The sequence below is a fragment of the Lemur catta genome, chromosome 3 (genome assembly GCF_020740605.2).
Source record: "Lemur catta isolate mLemCat1 chromosome 3, mLemCat1.pri, whole genome shotgun sequence".
In the NCBI taxonomy this organism is placed as follows: Eukaryota; Metazoa; Chordata; class Mammalia; order Primates; family Lemuridae; genus Lemur; species Lemur catta.
The window spans coordinates 51,334,810-51,353,040 of NC_059130.1; the positions used below are offsets into that span (position 1 = coordinate 51,334,810).

At 39.2% G+C, this 18,231-nt stretch overlaps 1 protein-coding gene across 1 annotated transcript in view; it reads left to right on the top strand.

Moving 5' to 3' along the window:
* ALG14 (ALG14 UDP-N-acetylglucosaminyltransferase subunit) overlaps positions 1-18,231 on the top strand; it is a 92,125-nt gene that overhangs the window by 25,849 nt on the left and 48,045 nt on the right. Inside the window, exon 3 of the mRNA XM_045547483.1 lies at positions 9,306-9,437. Within this exon, the coding sequence (XP_045403439.1) occupies positions 9,306-9,437 (132 nt within the window). The remainder of the gene's footprint in view (positions 1-9,305; positions 9,438-18,231) is intronic.

Consider the following 18,231-nt stretch of genomic DNA (forward strand, 5'->3'; position numbering starts at 1 on the left):
TGCCTCAGTTCCAGGTGCAAACCCCTATCTGCCCCATTTCGACCTAAAAAGTGCCTGTACATGTTTTCTAATATTGACATATCTTAGTATTTTACTGACTCACAAAATTATGTCTCAAACCAGACCACGATAAATAATAACATGCCCTCAGCCCAGTTCCTCTCCTGTGTTCTCTCCCTAGGACATGACAATACTATTCACCCCAGCTAGAAACCTGAGAGTTGCCCCAAGCCCTCCAGCTTCTTAGACCCCTCCTCCCCATGTTTGTCCTCTCCATTTCTCTGCCTTAGTGCTGCAGCTGTCCTTTAGGCCTCGCCGCCATTCTGATGTATTTCAGTGATCTCCCAAATGATTGCCCTTCTCTGTTGTTCCCCACCCCTTCTGTCCATTATCATGACTGCCAGAGTAGTATTTCTTGAATGCAGATCTGGTCAAATTACTCCCCTTTTTAAACATCCATCAGTGGCTCCTCATTGCCTATAGATTCAAGTGCATACTCCTTAGCATGGCTTTGAAGCACCATTTTCTCCTGCTCTCTGCCTGGCTTCTTACATACCAGAATATAGTGCCCCAAACATTTCATGCTATTTTATGCCTCTCTGCTCTGAACATGCTGCTTCCTCTGCCTTCCCCCTGCCACCCCCAATTCTACCTGGAACATTTCATATCCCTTACAAGTCAGCTCAGGTATCTTATCTATGAAGCCTGACTTAATTTATCAGAGTATAATTAATCACTTCTTACTTGGTGCTAACATTATATTTATAATTATCTCATGTTGTATTTCTTTCTTTGGTTGCAATTATTTTTTCTGTGTTGTCCTACCAGACTGTAGTGAGTTCCTTGTGAACATCTTATTCACCCTTGTGTTCCTAGCCCAGTTCCTGTCATCTGGTAGGTGCTTATTGGGTATTGAATGAATGAGCAAATGAATTGTGTTCATAATGAAGAGTGCAGCTCTGAAATCTAGTGTCATAAGCAATTGTCTCATACATGATTTTAATATATTTTCGTTGTTTGAGAAAGGAAAGCCATCTTAAATTTATACCACTTTAAATCCATAGGAAAGGTGTTTCAATTGCAAGTGACATACCTAAACTCAAAACTGGCTTGAACAATAAAGGGAATTTGTCAACTTATGAAACAGGAAAAATTCAGTGTTGTTTCTGTCAGGACTTGGTCCAGCTGCCCAGACATGTCACTAATGATAGTAGGTGTCTCTCTGCTCTGTCTGTCTTCTACAGTGGCAGCTCCTCTGGGCTCCCCACAGCACTGCCTCCAGCAGCTCCAAGCTCTGTCATCAGGGTAGCAAAAACCTATAGCACCTCCTGGCTTCATGTCTTTGTACTAGGCTGTCTGAGGAACAAGTGGGTCTCTTATAGCATATGAGAGAGGGATAAAGCCTCTTTTTCCCAGAAGCCCCAGCAAACATCTCCTGTCTCATGATCTCCAGGTGGGTTATAATCCCATCTTTCAGCCAATCATTGTGGCAGGAGTGAGGATTATTCCATATCACTTAAGCCATTCCAGGCCTACTTTTGGAGCTTAAGATTGGGGATAAAAAAGAAAGAGGGTGAACACTACCCAAACCAGCTGGCTGATAACATGAAAGGAATCAATTACCCAAAGGAAAATTGGGGTATTGTTAAAAGAAGTGAACAATAAAGTCTGGGGAGAAAACAACAAATGTTCGTTATAAAAGGCTTAAAAAATCTTTTGGGCCAAAATCCCACGTCAGACTTGATGGCCAGTTGTGGGATCACGGTGGCTAGTTGAGGATCCCTGGTTTCAGCCAGGCCTCCTTGTTTCACAGCGGGAGACGGAGGCCCGGAGAGGTTGATTCGCCCGAGGTGATGGAGCTGGTTATCAGCAGGAACCACTGGAACCACAGCTCCCTCATGCACCTGCCACTTCATCAACACCATGAATTGAGCACCTATTAGGAACTTGAAGGACATGCATATAAAAACACTTTTTATGGTAAATTATGGTCCTCTTGGTTTCATAATGATTGGTTGAACCATCAAACATACATTTAAAATATATATACACACACACACGCACACATACTGCATTTTTTAAAAAAGTTAAAGCTGAAACCATTTTTGGTTCAATGAAATTTTACCATTTTAGTTTTCTCTTATTTCCAAGATTATTCAATAGTGTGACATTCATTAAATAATAAATGTATTGTACATTACAGTGGGTGGTAACATCAAAGAATGACTTCATAGACCACTTGATCTTCTCTGTTGTGGTTTATGATGCCATCTGGCTTCTTTGTGGAATTATTTCCATCTAAATCACTATAAACTTCTGTTTAGTTTTCACAAATCTAAAGCCAGATATGTTTGTGGTTTTTAGCAGTGATGTAATTCTGGAAGAGACTTTGAAAGTTAGAAGTTGTCATATACTATTAGTATTTAACTTAGTGTTTCACATAATTTCCGGCAAGCTAGAACCGTGAAAAAAAACTATTTCTCTACTTTATTTTGTTACTCTTAAGCATTCCACTTTGCTTGTCTTTCTTGCCACTATACATTTGGTTACATCAGTCAAGCAGATATAGGGAGCATTGGGAGGCCCTGTGGCCATATAGAGTACTATAGGACGTGGCCTCTGCCCTACAGGAATTAGGAAGCTGAGTTAGATAGGATATTTCACTAAGATATGTCTCTATATGGTAGAGAGAAAATAAGAGAGAGTCTTACTTCTTTGGCCAATTGTGTGAAAGAGACTCGATCACGTTGCAAGATAGGTGAAGTATATGTTACAGGATATACACATTGAACTACACAGAAAGAAAGAACTCAACTAAAACATCCTTTTTAGGAACATGTAACCCAGTTGGCCACCAGGTAGGAGCAAGAGCAAAACAGGAGAACTTGCCAGAAAAAGACTTGAATCCTAAGGTTCAACAGAAAATTCTGAAGGTTTCTGGGGTCCTATGTTCTTATTCCTATTTTTCCCCCCAAAGGCTTGGGGAATAGGTGAAGGAATCACTGGTAGCAGTGGTGGGTGGGGTTAGTAAGCCAATCTACAGTGCAGAACAGAGCACAAAGGACAGAGAGGATGAGACAGGGAGCTCGGTTCCCATAAGGCAGGAAAAGAGACAATAAGCTCTCTAGGTTTGAAAGCAGGTGAGTTGAAAAATAAGGAAGGAAAAGGAAGTGGGTCAGGATGGGTAGTTGGCTCTATACAGGAGCAACAGGAGCCAGGAAGTATACTTCATAGGAAGCTGGTTCAGCTTCTTACATATTGAGGAAGGCGGGCTTCTCAGCAGTGAGGCACAGAGATCCAAAAAGCGTCTGTAAAAGGGTGAGTCAGCAGCATATGGACATGTGGAAGACCCGGATTCAGGTCCTGGCACTGTCACCTTAGGAAAGTCCAGATTCTTCATCTGTGAAGTGAGGGAGTGGAGTTAGTTGGTCTCTTACAACCCTGAGATGTCATGAGATTAAGGGCCAGCAGCTTCCCCATCACCATCCCCCAGCATAGACCATAGACTGGACTTCTAGAAACTATAATGATAGTCATTTATCTGTTCAGCAAGTTATTACTGAGTAATCACTATGTGCAAAGCACCAGGCACTGGGATTATAGCAGTGAACAAGATGAAATCCTTTCCTCCCATAGAGTTTGCATTCTAAGGGGAGAGGTAGGCAACAGTTACACACATAAACAAACAAATTAATCTTAGGTAGCGATGCTTGCTATGAAAACAGTAAAATAAGACAGTGTGGTGGAGCGTGACCATGTATTGGGGGGAGAACTGTCTCTTGTCATGAGGAGATAATGTTCAAACAAGACCTGATTTGCAGGAAGGAGCTAGCTGTGGGTAAAGCAGACTGGTTAGAATAAACAGATAAGGCCCCCAGGAAGGAATAAGTTTGACACAGTCAGAGAACAGACAGAAGACCAGTGTGGCTCCAGTGAGTGAGCAAGGAGGAAGTAGAGAGGTAAACCAGCACCAGATTGCATGGGACCTTGGGAGCAATTGTAAGAAATTTGGACTTTATCACAAGTGAGGTGAAAAGCTGTTGGAAGGTTTTAAGGAAGAGAATGAAAGCATGCATCTGCTTTACGTTATAAAAAGATAGTTCTGCTGATTCCGTAGAGAATGAGTTGTAGGGGAGCAAGAGGAGAAGCACAGAGACTAGGTAAGAGCTGTTGTAGTAGTCAAGGTGAGAGATGGTGCTGACTTGAACCATGGGAGTAGCAGGGACATTTGGAATAAGTGGATAGCTATGGAATGTGTGTAGAGGTTTTAGAAGGAAACATGGAGGCAGCCTCCTCCCTTCCTGTCCCTGACAACCCCAACATATATCTTCATATCTAGCAGGAAATCTATGGTAGGTCCTACTATTTATTTGTTGATTTCTAGCTTGAGAATACAGAAGAAGTCGCATGTTTTGGTGGTAAATATGATAGTTCAGTTCTGAGTTATTGTAGAAAAATCTAGTGGATAAAGAAACAAAAAAAGTGCACTAAGTCCTCACTTAACTTCATCCTTAGGCTCTTGAAAACTGCAACTTTAACTGAAACTATGTGTAATGAAACCAATTTTACTGTAGTCTAATTGATATAAACAAGAGTTAATTTCCTATGGCATATATCTGGTCACAGAAACATCACCAAACTTCTACATAAAGACCAAAATACTTCTAATATTAAACATTGAAATGTGAGCTATACATATTTGTTTAATAAAAACAAATAAGAGAATGATTTACTCACTTATTCCAGTTCAGGGTCACGGGTGGCTGGAGCCTAACTCGGCAACTCAGGGCACAAGGTGGGCACCAGCCCTGGCAAGGACATCATCCCATCACAGGGCACACTCAGACCCATACCCACGCTCACTCACACTGACCACATAGGCATGCCAAGTCACCTAATGTGCACGGCTTTGAGATGTGGGAGGAAACCAGAGTACCCAGAGAGAAAGCCCACACAGACCTGGGGAGATCGTGTGAACTCCACACAGACAGTGGCCCCAGCTGGAAATTGATTTTTTTTCTTGTCAGTGTTATAATGCCACAACATTGAATGAAATGATGTTATTCTAGGATCTGCTGTATATATTTCTCCACCCCAGTAGAATGGATTGAGAGTTAGATGAACAGCTGACAGTGTGCCTCAATGGAAGAACTACATTCCCAGGATCTATAAGAATCCCAAGAAGAGACTGACCTTGCTTGGGTCATGTGGCCACTCCTGAACCAAACGTTGGGTCTGGGAGTGGGGGTAGATGGTATAAAATGGTAGACATGGAACCTTTTATGTCCTATGTCCCATTGCAGGGCATAAACCTGGGCCAGGAACAGTTCCCCCAAGGCAAAGGTGCATACTAACAAAAACAATATGCCTATGAGGATGCCTTCATGTGGATTTTTCCAGATGCCACAACCTCTAAGGAATTCCAGGCCAAAGGTCATAGGCCTGAATTGTAGCTCTCTGAACATCTGTCCCATTCCTTTGTCTTCAAAGGAATTTTTGTTAAGGCCAAAATACAAGCCTTCTATTGATAATTTTTCCTCATTGACTTCTTTATATATTTGATAGTTTTCTTAAACTGTGTAAAATAATAAAAACTCTCAATATTTTGCTGTGGCCTGTTTTCTTTAGGTGACATAATATCAAATTACCTAGTGCCCAACTTCTGTGTGTCAAGCATAGCTAATCTGAGGGCCCTATCCATATCAAGATGGCCCCAGGTTCCTGTCCACTTGACTGCATGGCTGCATAGCAAGTATAATACAGAACAGTGGGGCAGAGAATTTTTTAAACAGTTTTAGATGCATAACGGCATACTTCCGCTTGCTCTAACTAGCAGGCTCCCTTGCCCTTTGGGGACATACCTCAAAGCCTTAGGACTCTCCTCTCTCATGGTCCTGTTTTCTGGAGAGAGGACCCATGAAGGCTGAGAGAAGTTCCCTGAGGCCCTTGTAAATGGTCAGTTTCATAGAGTAAGGTCTAGGCTTTAGCTCTAGTGCTGCCCCTGGCCTCCAAGGCTGTACTCCCAAGGCTCCACCACTGTTGCTGGGCCCCCTCTAGGCCCCTGAGGCTTCAGTGCTCCTGTCGGGCCCTGAGGTTCCACTGCTGCTGCTGGACCTCGAGCTCTGACCATGAGGCTCCATTCCTGAGGCTTCAGGAACTCACATTCCAAAGGCAAATATAGCAAAAACAAAAACAAATAAATGGCACTTGATTAAGTTCAAAAGCTTCTGCACAGCCAAGTAAATAATCAATAGAGTAAATAGACAACTGACAGAATGTGAGATAATATTTGCAAACGATACATCTCATAAAGGGCTAATATCCAGAATCTACAAAGAACTCAAACAAATCAGCAAGAAAAAAGCAACCCCATTATAAAGTGGGCAAAAGACATGAACAGAAATTTTTCAAAAGAAGATAGACAAATGGCCAATAAATATATGAAGAAATGTTCAACATCACTAATCATCAAGGAAATGCAAATTAAAACCATAATGAGATATCACCTTCCCCCTGTCAGAATGGCCTTTATTAAAAAGTCTAAAAACAATAGATGCTAGCATAGATGCAGAGAGAAAGGAACGATTTTACTCTGTTGGTGGGACTGCAAATTAGTACAACTTTTTGGAAAATAATATGGAGGTTCCTTAAAGAAATAAATGTAGATATATCATTTGACTCAGCAATCCCATGACAGGGTATCTATCAAAAGGAAGTCATTTTATTAAAAAGACCCCGGCACTCAGATGTTTATTGCAGCACAATTCACAATCGCAAAGATGTGGAATCAACCAAACTGCCCATCAATTCATGAGTGGATTAAGAAAATGTGGTATATATAAACCATGGAGTACTACTCAGCCATAAAAAGGAATGAAATAATGTCTTTTCCAGCAACTTGGATGGAACTGAAGACCATTATCCTAAGTGAAGTATCTCAGGAATGGAAAAACACCACATGTACTCTCTAATAATTGTGAGCTGATCGGTGGGCACATGTGGGCACAAAGAGATATAAAGGTCATTGGAAATCAAGAAGAGGGGTGAGGGGAGAGGGGAGAGGTAAAGGTTTACCTATCAGGTACAATGAACAGTATTCAGGTGATGGGCATACAAAAAGCCTTGACTTAAGCATTATAAACGTTATCCATGTAACAAAAACATTTGTACCCCCTTTATAATATTTTGAAATTTAAAAAAAAAGAAAAGAAAACATTTAAATAGGCCAAGGCGATAGCTCATGCCTGTAATCCTAGCATTCTGGGAGGCCAAGGCAGGAGGATCTCTTGAGTTCAAGAGCAGCCTGAACAAGAGCAAGACCCCCATCTCTACTAAAAATGGAAAATAGCCAGGCATGGTAGTATGTGCCTGTAGTCCCAGCTACTTGGGAGGCTGAGGCAGGAGGATTGCTTGAGCCCAGGAGTTTGAGGTTGCTGTGAGCTAGGCTGACACCATGGCACTCTAGCCAAGGCAACAGAGGGAGATTCTGTCTCAAAAAAAAAAAAAAAAAAAAAAATTAAAAAACACTCAAGTAACCCTATAGAAAGGTTCATGTGGCAAAGAACTAAGGCCATCAACCAAGGCTACCAACCAGTGACCAGCACTAATTTGCCAGACATGTGAATGAGCTACATTGGAAGTGGATTCTTCAGCCCCAGTCAAGCCTTCAGATGATTACAGCCCCAGCTACCAACTTGATTTCAAGTTCATGAGACACCCCAAGCCAGAATAACCCAGCTAAGCCACTCCTGGATTCTTGATCCACAGCAACTGTGAGAAGCAAAAAAATATTTGTTTTTAGCTGCTAATGTTTTAAGTTTGGGGGTAATTTGTTACATAGAAATGGATAACCAATACAACTGGAACTTTTTTTTTTGAGACAAAGTCTAGCTCTGTTGCCTCTGGGCTAGAATGCTGTGGCATCAGCCTAGCTCACAGCAACCTCAAACTCCTGGGCTCAAGCGATCCTCCTGCCTCAGCCTCCTGAATAGTGAGGGCTACAGGTGCACACCACCACATCTGGCTAATTTTTTCTAGTTTTAGTCACCTGGCTAATTTTTTTCTATTTTTTTAATACAGATAAGTCTGGCTCTTACTCAGGCTGGTCTCAAACTCCTGACCTCAAACGATCCTCCAGCCTCAGCCTTCCAGAGTGCTAGGATTACAGGCGTGAGCCACTGTACCCGCCCACAACTGGAACTTTGATTAAAGGAAAATATATGGGTTTATCTAATTATGCAAATAATAATACATTCTTGTTACGAATTTCAAACATGGGTATATATGGCCTGGAAAACGTGAATATCCTATAATATCATCCTTCTTATGATTCGTGGCACAAAGTTCCAGATTTTCTCCTTGCAAATACTAATATGTATATGTATGCGTATACAAACACATGTATGTATGTATGGTTTTTTAATAGACATTGGATTGTAAGCACGTGTGTATGTGATTTCTTAATGGACATTAGATTATATTAAACATACGATCCTGCAACTTGCATGATTCACTTAATGTATCTTGGGATATCTTTCTATGTCATTTTTAACATTTCTCCATGTATCTTATTATATGGACTTCTCCATTCCCTGTTGGGGAATATTTGGTCTGTTTCCAGTTTCCACAGATAGAAACAATGATACAGTGGATAAAATGTGGGTAAATCTGTAAGATATATTTCTGGAAGCAGAAATACTAGATCAAAGGTAGATACATTTAAAATGTTGATAGATGTTTCCAGATTGCCCTTCCAAAAAGTTATACCAATATATTTGTCCAGGGAATGTGAATTTCTATTTCTCTATAACCTTGATAACCCTGGGTATCCATAATTGTTACCAATCATATAGGTGAAAAATGATTGTTTTCTTTTGTGCTTAATTGTTAGTCATCTTTTCATATGTTTATCAGTTATTTGTATTTCTTCTGTTTGGAATTATCCATCCATCTTCTTTGCACATCTTGTTACTAGGTTATTTGTCTTACAAAGGTAAGAACTATTTGCATATTAACATGTTAAGATCTTTGCCTAAAAGATATTTTATAGAAAATTTCCCCCAATTTATTGTCTATACTGACTTTAAAAGTTTTTTGAATCATATTTAGGAACTTTTCCGTCACAAGCCAGTGATGGGAGTGTTACACAAAGCATGAAATAGGCTTTGCAATTCTAATTTAAAAGTGGTTAGAATGAAGATTAAAAATAAACAATAAAGCACTTCCTATTTCTGCAAATGTTACCTGTTACTGTGTTTAACCTTGGTATTAGCAACCCAGTTAATTTGGATTCCATTTCCTTTTAGTCTACCAGATACTACATTCACCGAATTCCAAGAAGCCGTGAGGTTCAGCAGTCCTGGTTCTCCACGTTGCTTACCACCTTGCGTGCCACGTGGCTCTCCTTTCCCCTGATTCTCCGGCTGAAGCCAGATCTGGTACGTAAAACCATCACTATGGACAGGGAAAGCATTCATAACTCTCCTGTGGATCTTTCATTAGTAACAGGATATTTTGTTTTCTTAAACAGCTATCATTTATCAGTGTGCCAGCTAGTATATGAGACCCTTATTAACATATGCTAAAATTCATCATTTATAAAGTCACTTTGGTGAAAGAGGTGAGAAATTTGCCTTCCTTTTTTTTTTTTTTTTTTTTTGAGACAGAGTCTCGCTCTTTTGCCCTGGCTAGAGTGCCATGGCGTCAGCCTAGCTCACAGCAACCTCAAACTGCTAGGCTCAAGCAATCCTCCTGCCTCAACCTCCGAAGTAGCTGGGACTACGGGCATGCACTGCCATGCCTGGCTAATTTTTTCTGTATATTTTTAGTTGTCCATATAATTTCCTTCTATTTTTAGTAGAGACGGGGTCTCATTCTTGCTCATGCTGGTCTCGAACTCCTGACTTCGAGCGATCCTCCCGCCTTGGCCTCCCAGAGTGCTAGGATTACAGGCGTGAGCCACCGTGCCTGACCTGCCTTCCTTTTCTAGCTGTAATTTGAACTCTAAATTTTCCCTGTTCTCCTTATGGTAATAACCACTAACAGAGCAGTATCTTTAACCAATTTATGCACCTAACCAACATGTGCTTATCAGCCGAGAAAAGCCAATTCTTTCCTCCTGTTCAATAGTCTTTTTTTGCTTTTGTCAAGACTCTGCTATAAAATGTGGTATGCAGTGGGCAGAATGTCATATATACTCAAGTGGTTTTTTTTGTAATTTCAGAATATTACGGGGGTACAAACCCTTTGGTTACATATATTGACTTTACACTGCTGGAGTCACTGGTAGGACTGCAAATTAGTACAACCTCTATGGAAAATAATATGGAGATACCTCAAAGAACTAAAAGTAGAATTACTATTTGATCCAGCAATCCCACTACTGGGTATTTCCCAAAGGAAAAATAGACATTCTATAATAAAGACATCTGCAGTCAAATATTTATAGCAGCACAATTCACAATTGCAAAGATGTGGAAACAACCCAAGTGCCCATCTATACTCAGGTTTTCATAGTAAAGTAGTATAGAAAATAGAAAAATGAAAACTTAATTAGTATACTCTATGTTCAACCTTACCTTATCTATAAAAGTCTTAAGTTCTTTTGTGGTCTTTAGGATAAAGTTCTATTATTAAATTGCAAGTGGACAATAAAGATCAGTGGATATGTTATCACAATAGTGTACACAGTTCTTAGATAATAGTCTCATTCCTTTGAAAGCAGAATTCATTAACTGGCATAGCCTGAAAGGAAACTCTCTACTTGCTTTCCAAATACGCAACTTCTGGCATAGTGTATGTTATTCTCATGAATAGTTGAACAGAAATGCATTTAGCTACAGTGATTTGAAAGATATCTATCAGTTTGTTCATTGCCTTTCATCAGCTGAGTTGCGGTTCAAGTCCTTCTTTTGGATGAGAATTTTAAAATATGAATTTCCTACATAAGTAGGTTAGATTGATTTTAAAATATATAATTCACATACAGTGAAATGCACACATCTTAAATGTACAGTTTGACCACATCCACGTCAAGATGTAGAATATTTCCATCACCCCACAAAGTTTTCTCCTACTCCTTCCCAGTCATCACCTGCCCCCAAGCAATCACTGTTCTGATTTCTATCACTATAGATTAATTTGGCTTATATTTCTTTCAAAATTTTTGACAAAATAAGTTTATTTCAGTCTCCAACCACATTTTTTTTTTTTTTTTTTTTTTCTTTGAGACAGAGTCTCACTCTGTTGCCTGGGCTAGAGTGCCGTGGAGTCAGCCTAGCTCACAGCAACCTCAAACTCCTGGGCTTAAGCGATCCTACTGCCCAAGCCTCCCAAGTAGCTGGGACTACAGGCATGCGCCACCATGCCTGGCTAATTTTTTCTATTTTTAATAGAGACAGCGTCTCATTCTTGCCGAGGCTGGTCTCGAACTCCTGACCTCAAGTGATCCTCCTGCCTCAGCCTCCCAGGGTGCCAGGATTAAAGGCGTGAGCCACGGTGCCTGGCCTCCAACCATATTTTGAATGTGTAGAATTCAAATTTCCCTAAAAGGTCATTACTGCCCTGAAAGGTTTAATTATTTCTTAAACTGAAAAGACAAAGGGAAGGGGAAAAAAATGGTGTTACCATTTTAAACTGGGAATTTTAAGTTAACATTTACTAAATTATTAAAGAGACTTGGCCGCTTTCACTGGCAACAGCTAGCTTGAGTGCAGCATTAAGAAGGAAATGGTGATGTCTGGTGTGGATACTTTGGTGACCGCCTGGCCCGTGTATTTGATACCCTGGTAGTGGGACACCTCGTAAGATATAAGACAATTGGTTCTAGGCCCACTTTGGCTTTTATTTTACTTTAGTCATTTCCCTTCTCAGCCTCATTCTTCACCTTAAAATGAAAAGTTTGGATTATATATCTTCTCAGTTTCCTTCCAACTTAGTTTAAAACTTTACAAGCTCCATAAATTTGCTTAGTAAATTTGGTCAGTAAAAAGTGGAAGGGAAAAAAAGAGATTATGATGTTTCTAAGGAATAAGAGAAGAAAGTGGAGTAAAGGTAAGATGCTTATTTCCATTCTAAACTGAGTTAAGAAAATTATTTCAAGCTTAAACATCATGTGATCAATTTCTCTATGTTTGGCTTCACCAAATGCACTTCCATTTAATGAAACCCCTTTTTACAGAGAAGAAAGTTAATGGTTAAGAGACTTTTTTGCTACACTGAAAGAAAAACTACAATATGCTGATCTCTCCTGTATTCATCTGTGATAGACTATGTCTCTTCAAAATTCATATGTTGAAATCCTAACCCCCAAGGTATTAGGAGGTGAGGACTTTGGGAAGTGATCAGGTCATCAGGGCAGAACCCTCATGAATGAGATTAATGCCCTTATAAAAGAGACCCCAGAAAGTTCCTTTGCCCCTTCCACCACGTGAGGCTACAGTGAGAAGGCTGTCCGTAAGGAAGCAGGCCCTTACCATAAACTGAATTGTCTGGTGCCTTGTTCTTGGACTTCTCAGACTCCAGAACGGCGGGAAATAAATATCTGTTGTCTATAAGCCAACCAGTATATGGTATTTTGTTATAGCAGGTAAAATGAACTAAGATGTCATCCTTGACTTTTTTGTGACTTTTATCACAGAGCACTATTTCTTCTTTACTTTTTTAAAAAAGTGGGAGGAAATTCCATGCTTAGAAAGAATGGCAGCATCAGACCTTAAATTACCAGAGTTGTCTGAACAGCCAGGTGCCCTTCTGCTTCTCTTTATCTGTATGCACCTGAGTTAATAAGTCTATTGATCCACTCACCTGTCCCTCACTTTGTCATCTGTAAAATATAAATAATGACACTTTCCATATTGTTCCACACTGCTGAGTAATACAACATTTTAATGGTTTTGAAATGGAAATTCCATCTGTTCCAAATAAATAGCTGGTATTTATTGAGCACTTATATGTGCTAGATCTGGTACTAAGCACTTTGTATTCATGCTGTATGAAATAGGTAGTACTGCTCTTCACATTTAATGGATGAGAGAACTGAGGCTGTAAGATATGAGTTACTGGCTCAGAGTTTGCACAACCAATAAATAACAGAGCTGGAACTAGAATCCAGACCTTTCTGATTCCAAAGCCAAAGGCCTTACAACTGAAGTATATGCCACCATTTCTGGCACACACTGTGGAAGATGTGTTCGTTCATTCAGACCAATTAAGAATCAATTAATAAATTACTTTTTTAGTACATTACATATCATTGCCTCTAAATAATAAATGTGTAAAATGAAAATATATCCCAGCAAGTCAAGGATCTACTTTTATAGTAGATTTAACATAGACTGATCTACTTGATTTATAATAGTATAGATTTTTCAAAATTAAATGTCATGTATATTTGTCAAAATATTATAAAATATATTTTTATTGATGCATAATAGATGTACATAGTTTTGGGATACATGTAATAATTTAATACATTCATATAATTTGTAAAGATCAAATCATTGTGCTTGGGATATCTATCAATAAAATATTTTTAAAATTCAAAATGGATAATAAAAATAAGAGGGACTAGTATCAGTAAAGAATTCTACAAATGAAATTGACTTGGAAAATTAATTGAATTTAAATTTACCAGTTTCCTATTATAGAAAATCATATGTAAAAACCATTGTATGCTGTTTTATGTCTTAATTAACATTTTAGATAAGATGGTAACCTAAAACCATGGGTTATTTTGAGTAAAAAGTGTGTAAATCTGTTTATTGAGTATACATTAAAAGTTTGGCTTGTTTTGTCCAAGCCAATTATTTGATGAAAAGCCTTTCTTAGAGAAAAATTATAAACCCCGTTTGGAGACCTGTATCTAATGCTTAACAATGATTGCAGTGGATGATTTTTCTTTTTACAAGGTCATTAAATACTCTTTGAGTGGTTCAAATATTTCACACATCATATTTTTCAAGGAAGTTTTATTTTTATAGGGCTTTGCCAAGCATCTGTGAACAAAAGTCACAAATTCATAAGACTATGCTTGAGTTTAAAAAGATAATGGGACAGGCAGGCATGGTGGCTCACACCTGTAATCCTAGCACTCTGGGAGGCCAAGGCAGGAGGATTGGTTGAGTTCGAGACCAGCTTGAGAAAGAGTGAGACCCCATCGCTACTAAAATAGAAAAAATTATCTGGCCAACTAAAAATAGAAACAAAAAATTAGCCGGGCATGGTGGCAAGCACCTGTAGTCCCAGCTACTTGGGAAGCTGAGAAAGGAGGATCATTTGAGCCCAAGAGTTTGAGGTTGCTGTGAGCTAGGCTGATGCCATGGCACTCTAGCCCAGGCAACAGAGCGAGACTCTGTCTGGAGAAAAAAAAAGACAGAAAGAAAGAAAAAGATAATGGGACAAAAAAACTGATCAGTGTTTGCCAGGTCTGGGGGTAAGGAGGGGTGACTATGAGATGACTTGAAGGAACTTTTTGGGTGAGAAATTGTTCTGTATCTTGATTGTAGTGATGGTTACTTGACTGTATGTGGCTGTTAAAATGCAGATTTGTAAAGGGTAAATTTTACTGTGTATAAATTATCTCATATGAATTATACAAAAAATAAAATAGATTAAAATGTGTATAATTACCAAAAGCATCAAAGCATTTGGCTTCCAGTAGCCTTGTATGTGTAAGTGACTTGGTAAGTCACTGCTTACCTCTTTCTTAACACCTAACCATCCAGTGTTTATAAAGCATGGAAAAGTGCACCAAGCATTTGAATTGAGTTGACAGCATTTGTTTAAAATTTCTGACATAGAATTCAGCATACTTGTCTTAATAATCTGGGTCAGAAAGCATCAGTGGCAGCCAAAAATGACATATTTTGTCAAATGAACTGAGATATCTGGTACTTTCAGTCACTTATTATTTTATGTTTGTGTCTCTGTAACCCAACAGTAAATAGAGTTAGTCAAATTTGGAGTGCTCTTTATATGCTTGATTTGTAGGTGAGTCTGTCATCTTCAGAGTGGTAGCTGTTAAAGTATATGTCAAATGTCTGCTATATGCCATTTTTCCAGTTGGATATCTCATAGGCATCTGAAACAAACTTGCATGGTTCAAGGTGGTAGACATTTCCTATTCTTCCCCATCTTTGTAAATGTGCTTACATCAAATACCCAGGAGACATCCTTGATTCCTCTCTGATATACCCTACTTTCCATGTTTAATAGCAAGCCCTGCCAACCATGTCTTCAAAATTTATGCCCCAATCTGTCTACTTCTGTCCATCTTCACTGCCACCATGCTCCCTCTAACTTCCCACCTCCAATTGCATAGTGTCCTAACTTGCCTGTCTGTGGAAGGAAGTTCATGGCCCCCTTTAATTTCTTTACCACTTAACCAAAGTGATTTTTTAAAATATAAATAAGATTTTGTTACTCCACACTTAAAATCCTCCAGCGGCTTTCTATGCTCTTGGAATAAAGTCCAAACTTTTCAGCGTATCCTGCACACTTCAGCCCTGACCTGCTTCTCTGAACTTTTCTCCTTCTGTCCTCCCCTGGTTTACTATGTGCCAGCCACACTTACCTTTGTTTGTTTGTTTTAACAAACCCAGCTGATTAATATCTCAGAGCCTTTGCACTTGCTCTTCTCTGTGCTTGGACCTCTTCACTCTTGATCTAAGCATGACCAGCTCCTTGTTATCTGGGCTCAAATCACCTCCTCACAAAGGCCTATCCTAACTATTAGCATTTCCTCCAGCTCATGTCCTTATCCTCTGTCACATTGGGACATCCTCTGTCACTTTATTTCCTTTATAGTATTAATCTCAATTTCAAAATCACCTTATTTATGTATTTATTTATTGTCTTTCCACAAGAAACTGTGTTTGCCTTGTTCATTTTACTTATAGAACAGCGGCTGGCTTGTGGTAACCTCTCAGTACATATCTATTGATGAATATTTTAATCACTTTGCTAATTACTCAGAGTATAAACATGAGTGAGACATGTTTAGAGCTTAAACTCTATTGGAGGAGATAAATGGGAAGATAATTATAGGCATACCTCATTTTATTGCACTTTGCTTTATTGCACATCACAAATAGTGCATTTTTTACAAATTGAAACTCTGTGGCAACCCTACATCAAAAAAGTCTACCGACGCTATTTTTCCAACAGCATGTTTTCACTTTGTGTCTCTGTGTCACATGGTGGTGATTCTTGCAATACTTGAAACTTTTCATCATTAACTCTTATGTGATCTTTGATCAACAATCTTTGATGTTACCATTGTAATTGTTTTGGGACACCACAAGCCACACTCATATAGGATGGTGAATTTAATTGATAAATGTTATGTTCTGACTGCTCCACTGACCTGCTGTTTCCTATCTCTCTCCCTCTCCTTGGGCTTCCCTGTTCCCTGAGAAACAGCAATATTGAAATTAGACTAATTAATAGCACCATAATGGTCTCGAAGTGTTCAAGTGAAAGGAAGAGTTGCATATCTCTCGCTTTAAATCAAAAGCTAGAAATGATTAAGCTGAGATAGGCCAAAAACTAGGCCTCTTGCATCACACAGCCAAGTTGTGAATGCAAAGGAAAAGTTTTTGAAGGAAATTAAAAGTGCTACTCGAAAGTGAACACACAAATGATAAGAAAGCAAAATAGCTACTGCTGATGTGGAGAAAGTTTTAGTGGTCTGCATAGAAGATTAAAGCAGCCACAACATTCCCTTAAGCCAAAGCCTAATCCAAAGCTAGGCCCTAGCTTCCTTCAATTCTTGAAGGCTGAGACATGAGGAAGCTGCAGAAGAAAAGTTTGAATCTAGCAAAGGTTGGTCATGAGGCTTAAGGAAAGAAGCCATCTCTATAACATAAAGATGCAAGGTGAAGCAGCAAGTGCTAATGGAGAAGCTGCAGCAAGTTATCCAGAAGATGTAGCTAAGATAATTAATAAAGGTAGCTACACTAAACAACAGATTTTCCACGTAGACAAAACAGCCTTATACTGGAAGAAAGTACCAGCCAGGACTTTCATAGAGGCAGAGTCAATGTCTGGCTTCAAAGGATACACTGACTCTCTTGTTAGGGGCTAATGCACCAGGTGACTTTAAGTTGAAGCCAATGCTCCTTTACCATTCTGAAAATCCTAGAGCCCTTAAGAATTATGTTAAATCTACTCTGCCTTTGCTTTATAAATGGAACAAAGCCTGGATAACAGCACATCTGTTTACAGCAGATTTACTGGGTGTTTTAAGCCCACTGGTAAAACCTACTGCTCAGAAACAAAGATTCCTTTCAAAATATTACTGCTCATTGACAATGAACCTGGTCACTCAAGAGCTTTGGTGAAGATGTACAAGGAGATTAATGTTGTTTTCATGGCTGCTAACACAACATGCATTCTGCAGCCCATGGATCAAGGAATAATTTTGACTTTGAAGTCTTATCATTATATTTAAGAAACATATTTTGTAAGGCTGTAATGGCCATGAATGATGATTGCTCTGATAGATCCAGGCATAGTGAATCGAAAACCTTCTGGAAGGGATTCACCACTCTAGGTTCCATTAAGAACATTTGTGATTCATGGGAGATGGTCAAAACACAGGAGCCTGAGTTTAGAAGGAGTTGATTCCAGCCCTCATGGATGACTTTGAGGGGTTCAAGACTGCAGTGGAGGAAGTAATTGCAGAGATGGTAGAGATAGTAAGAGAACTGGAATTAAAAGTGGAGCCTGAAGATGTGACTGAATTGTTGGAATCTCATGATAAAACTTGAACAGATGAGGAGTTGCTTCTTATGGATGAGCAAAGAAAGTGGTTTCTTCAGGTGGGATTCACCTCTGGTGAAGATACTCATGAACATTGTTGAAATGACAACAAAGGGTTTATATTATTACATAAACTTAATGATAAAGCAATGGCAGAGTTTGAAAGGATTGACTCTAATTTTGAAAGGGGTTCTATTATGGGCAGAATGCTATGAAATAGCATCTCATGCTACAGAGAAATTTGTTATGAAAGGAAGAGCCAATGGATTCAACCAACTTTATTGTCTTGTTTTAAGAAATTGTTGTAACCACCCCAGCTTTTAGCAACCACCACCCTAATCAGTCAGCAGGCATCAACACTGAGGCAAGACCCTCCACCAGTAAAAAGATTATAGTTCGTTGAAGGCTGAGATGATTGTTAGCAATTTTTAACAACAGAGTATTTTTAAATTAAGGTACGTATTAGGTTAT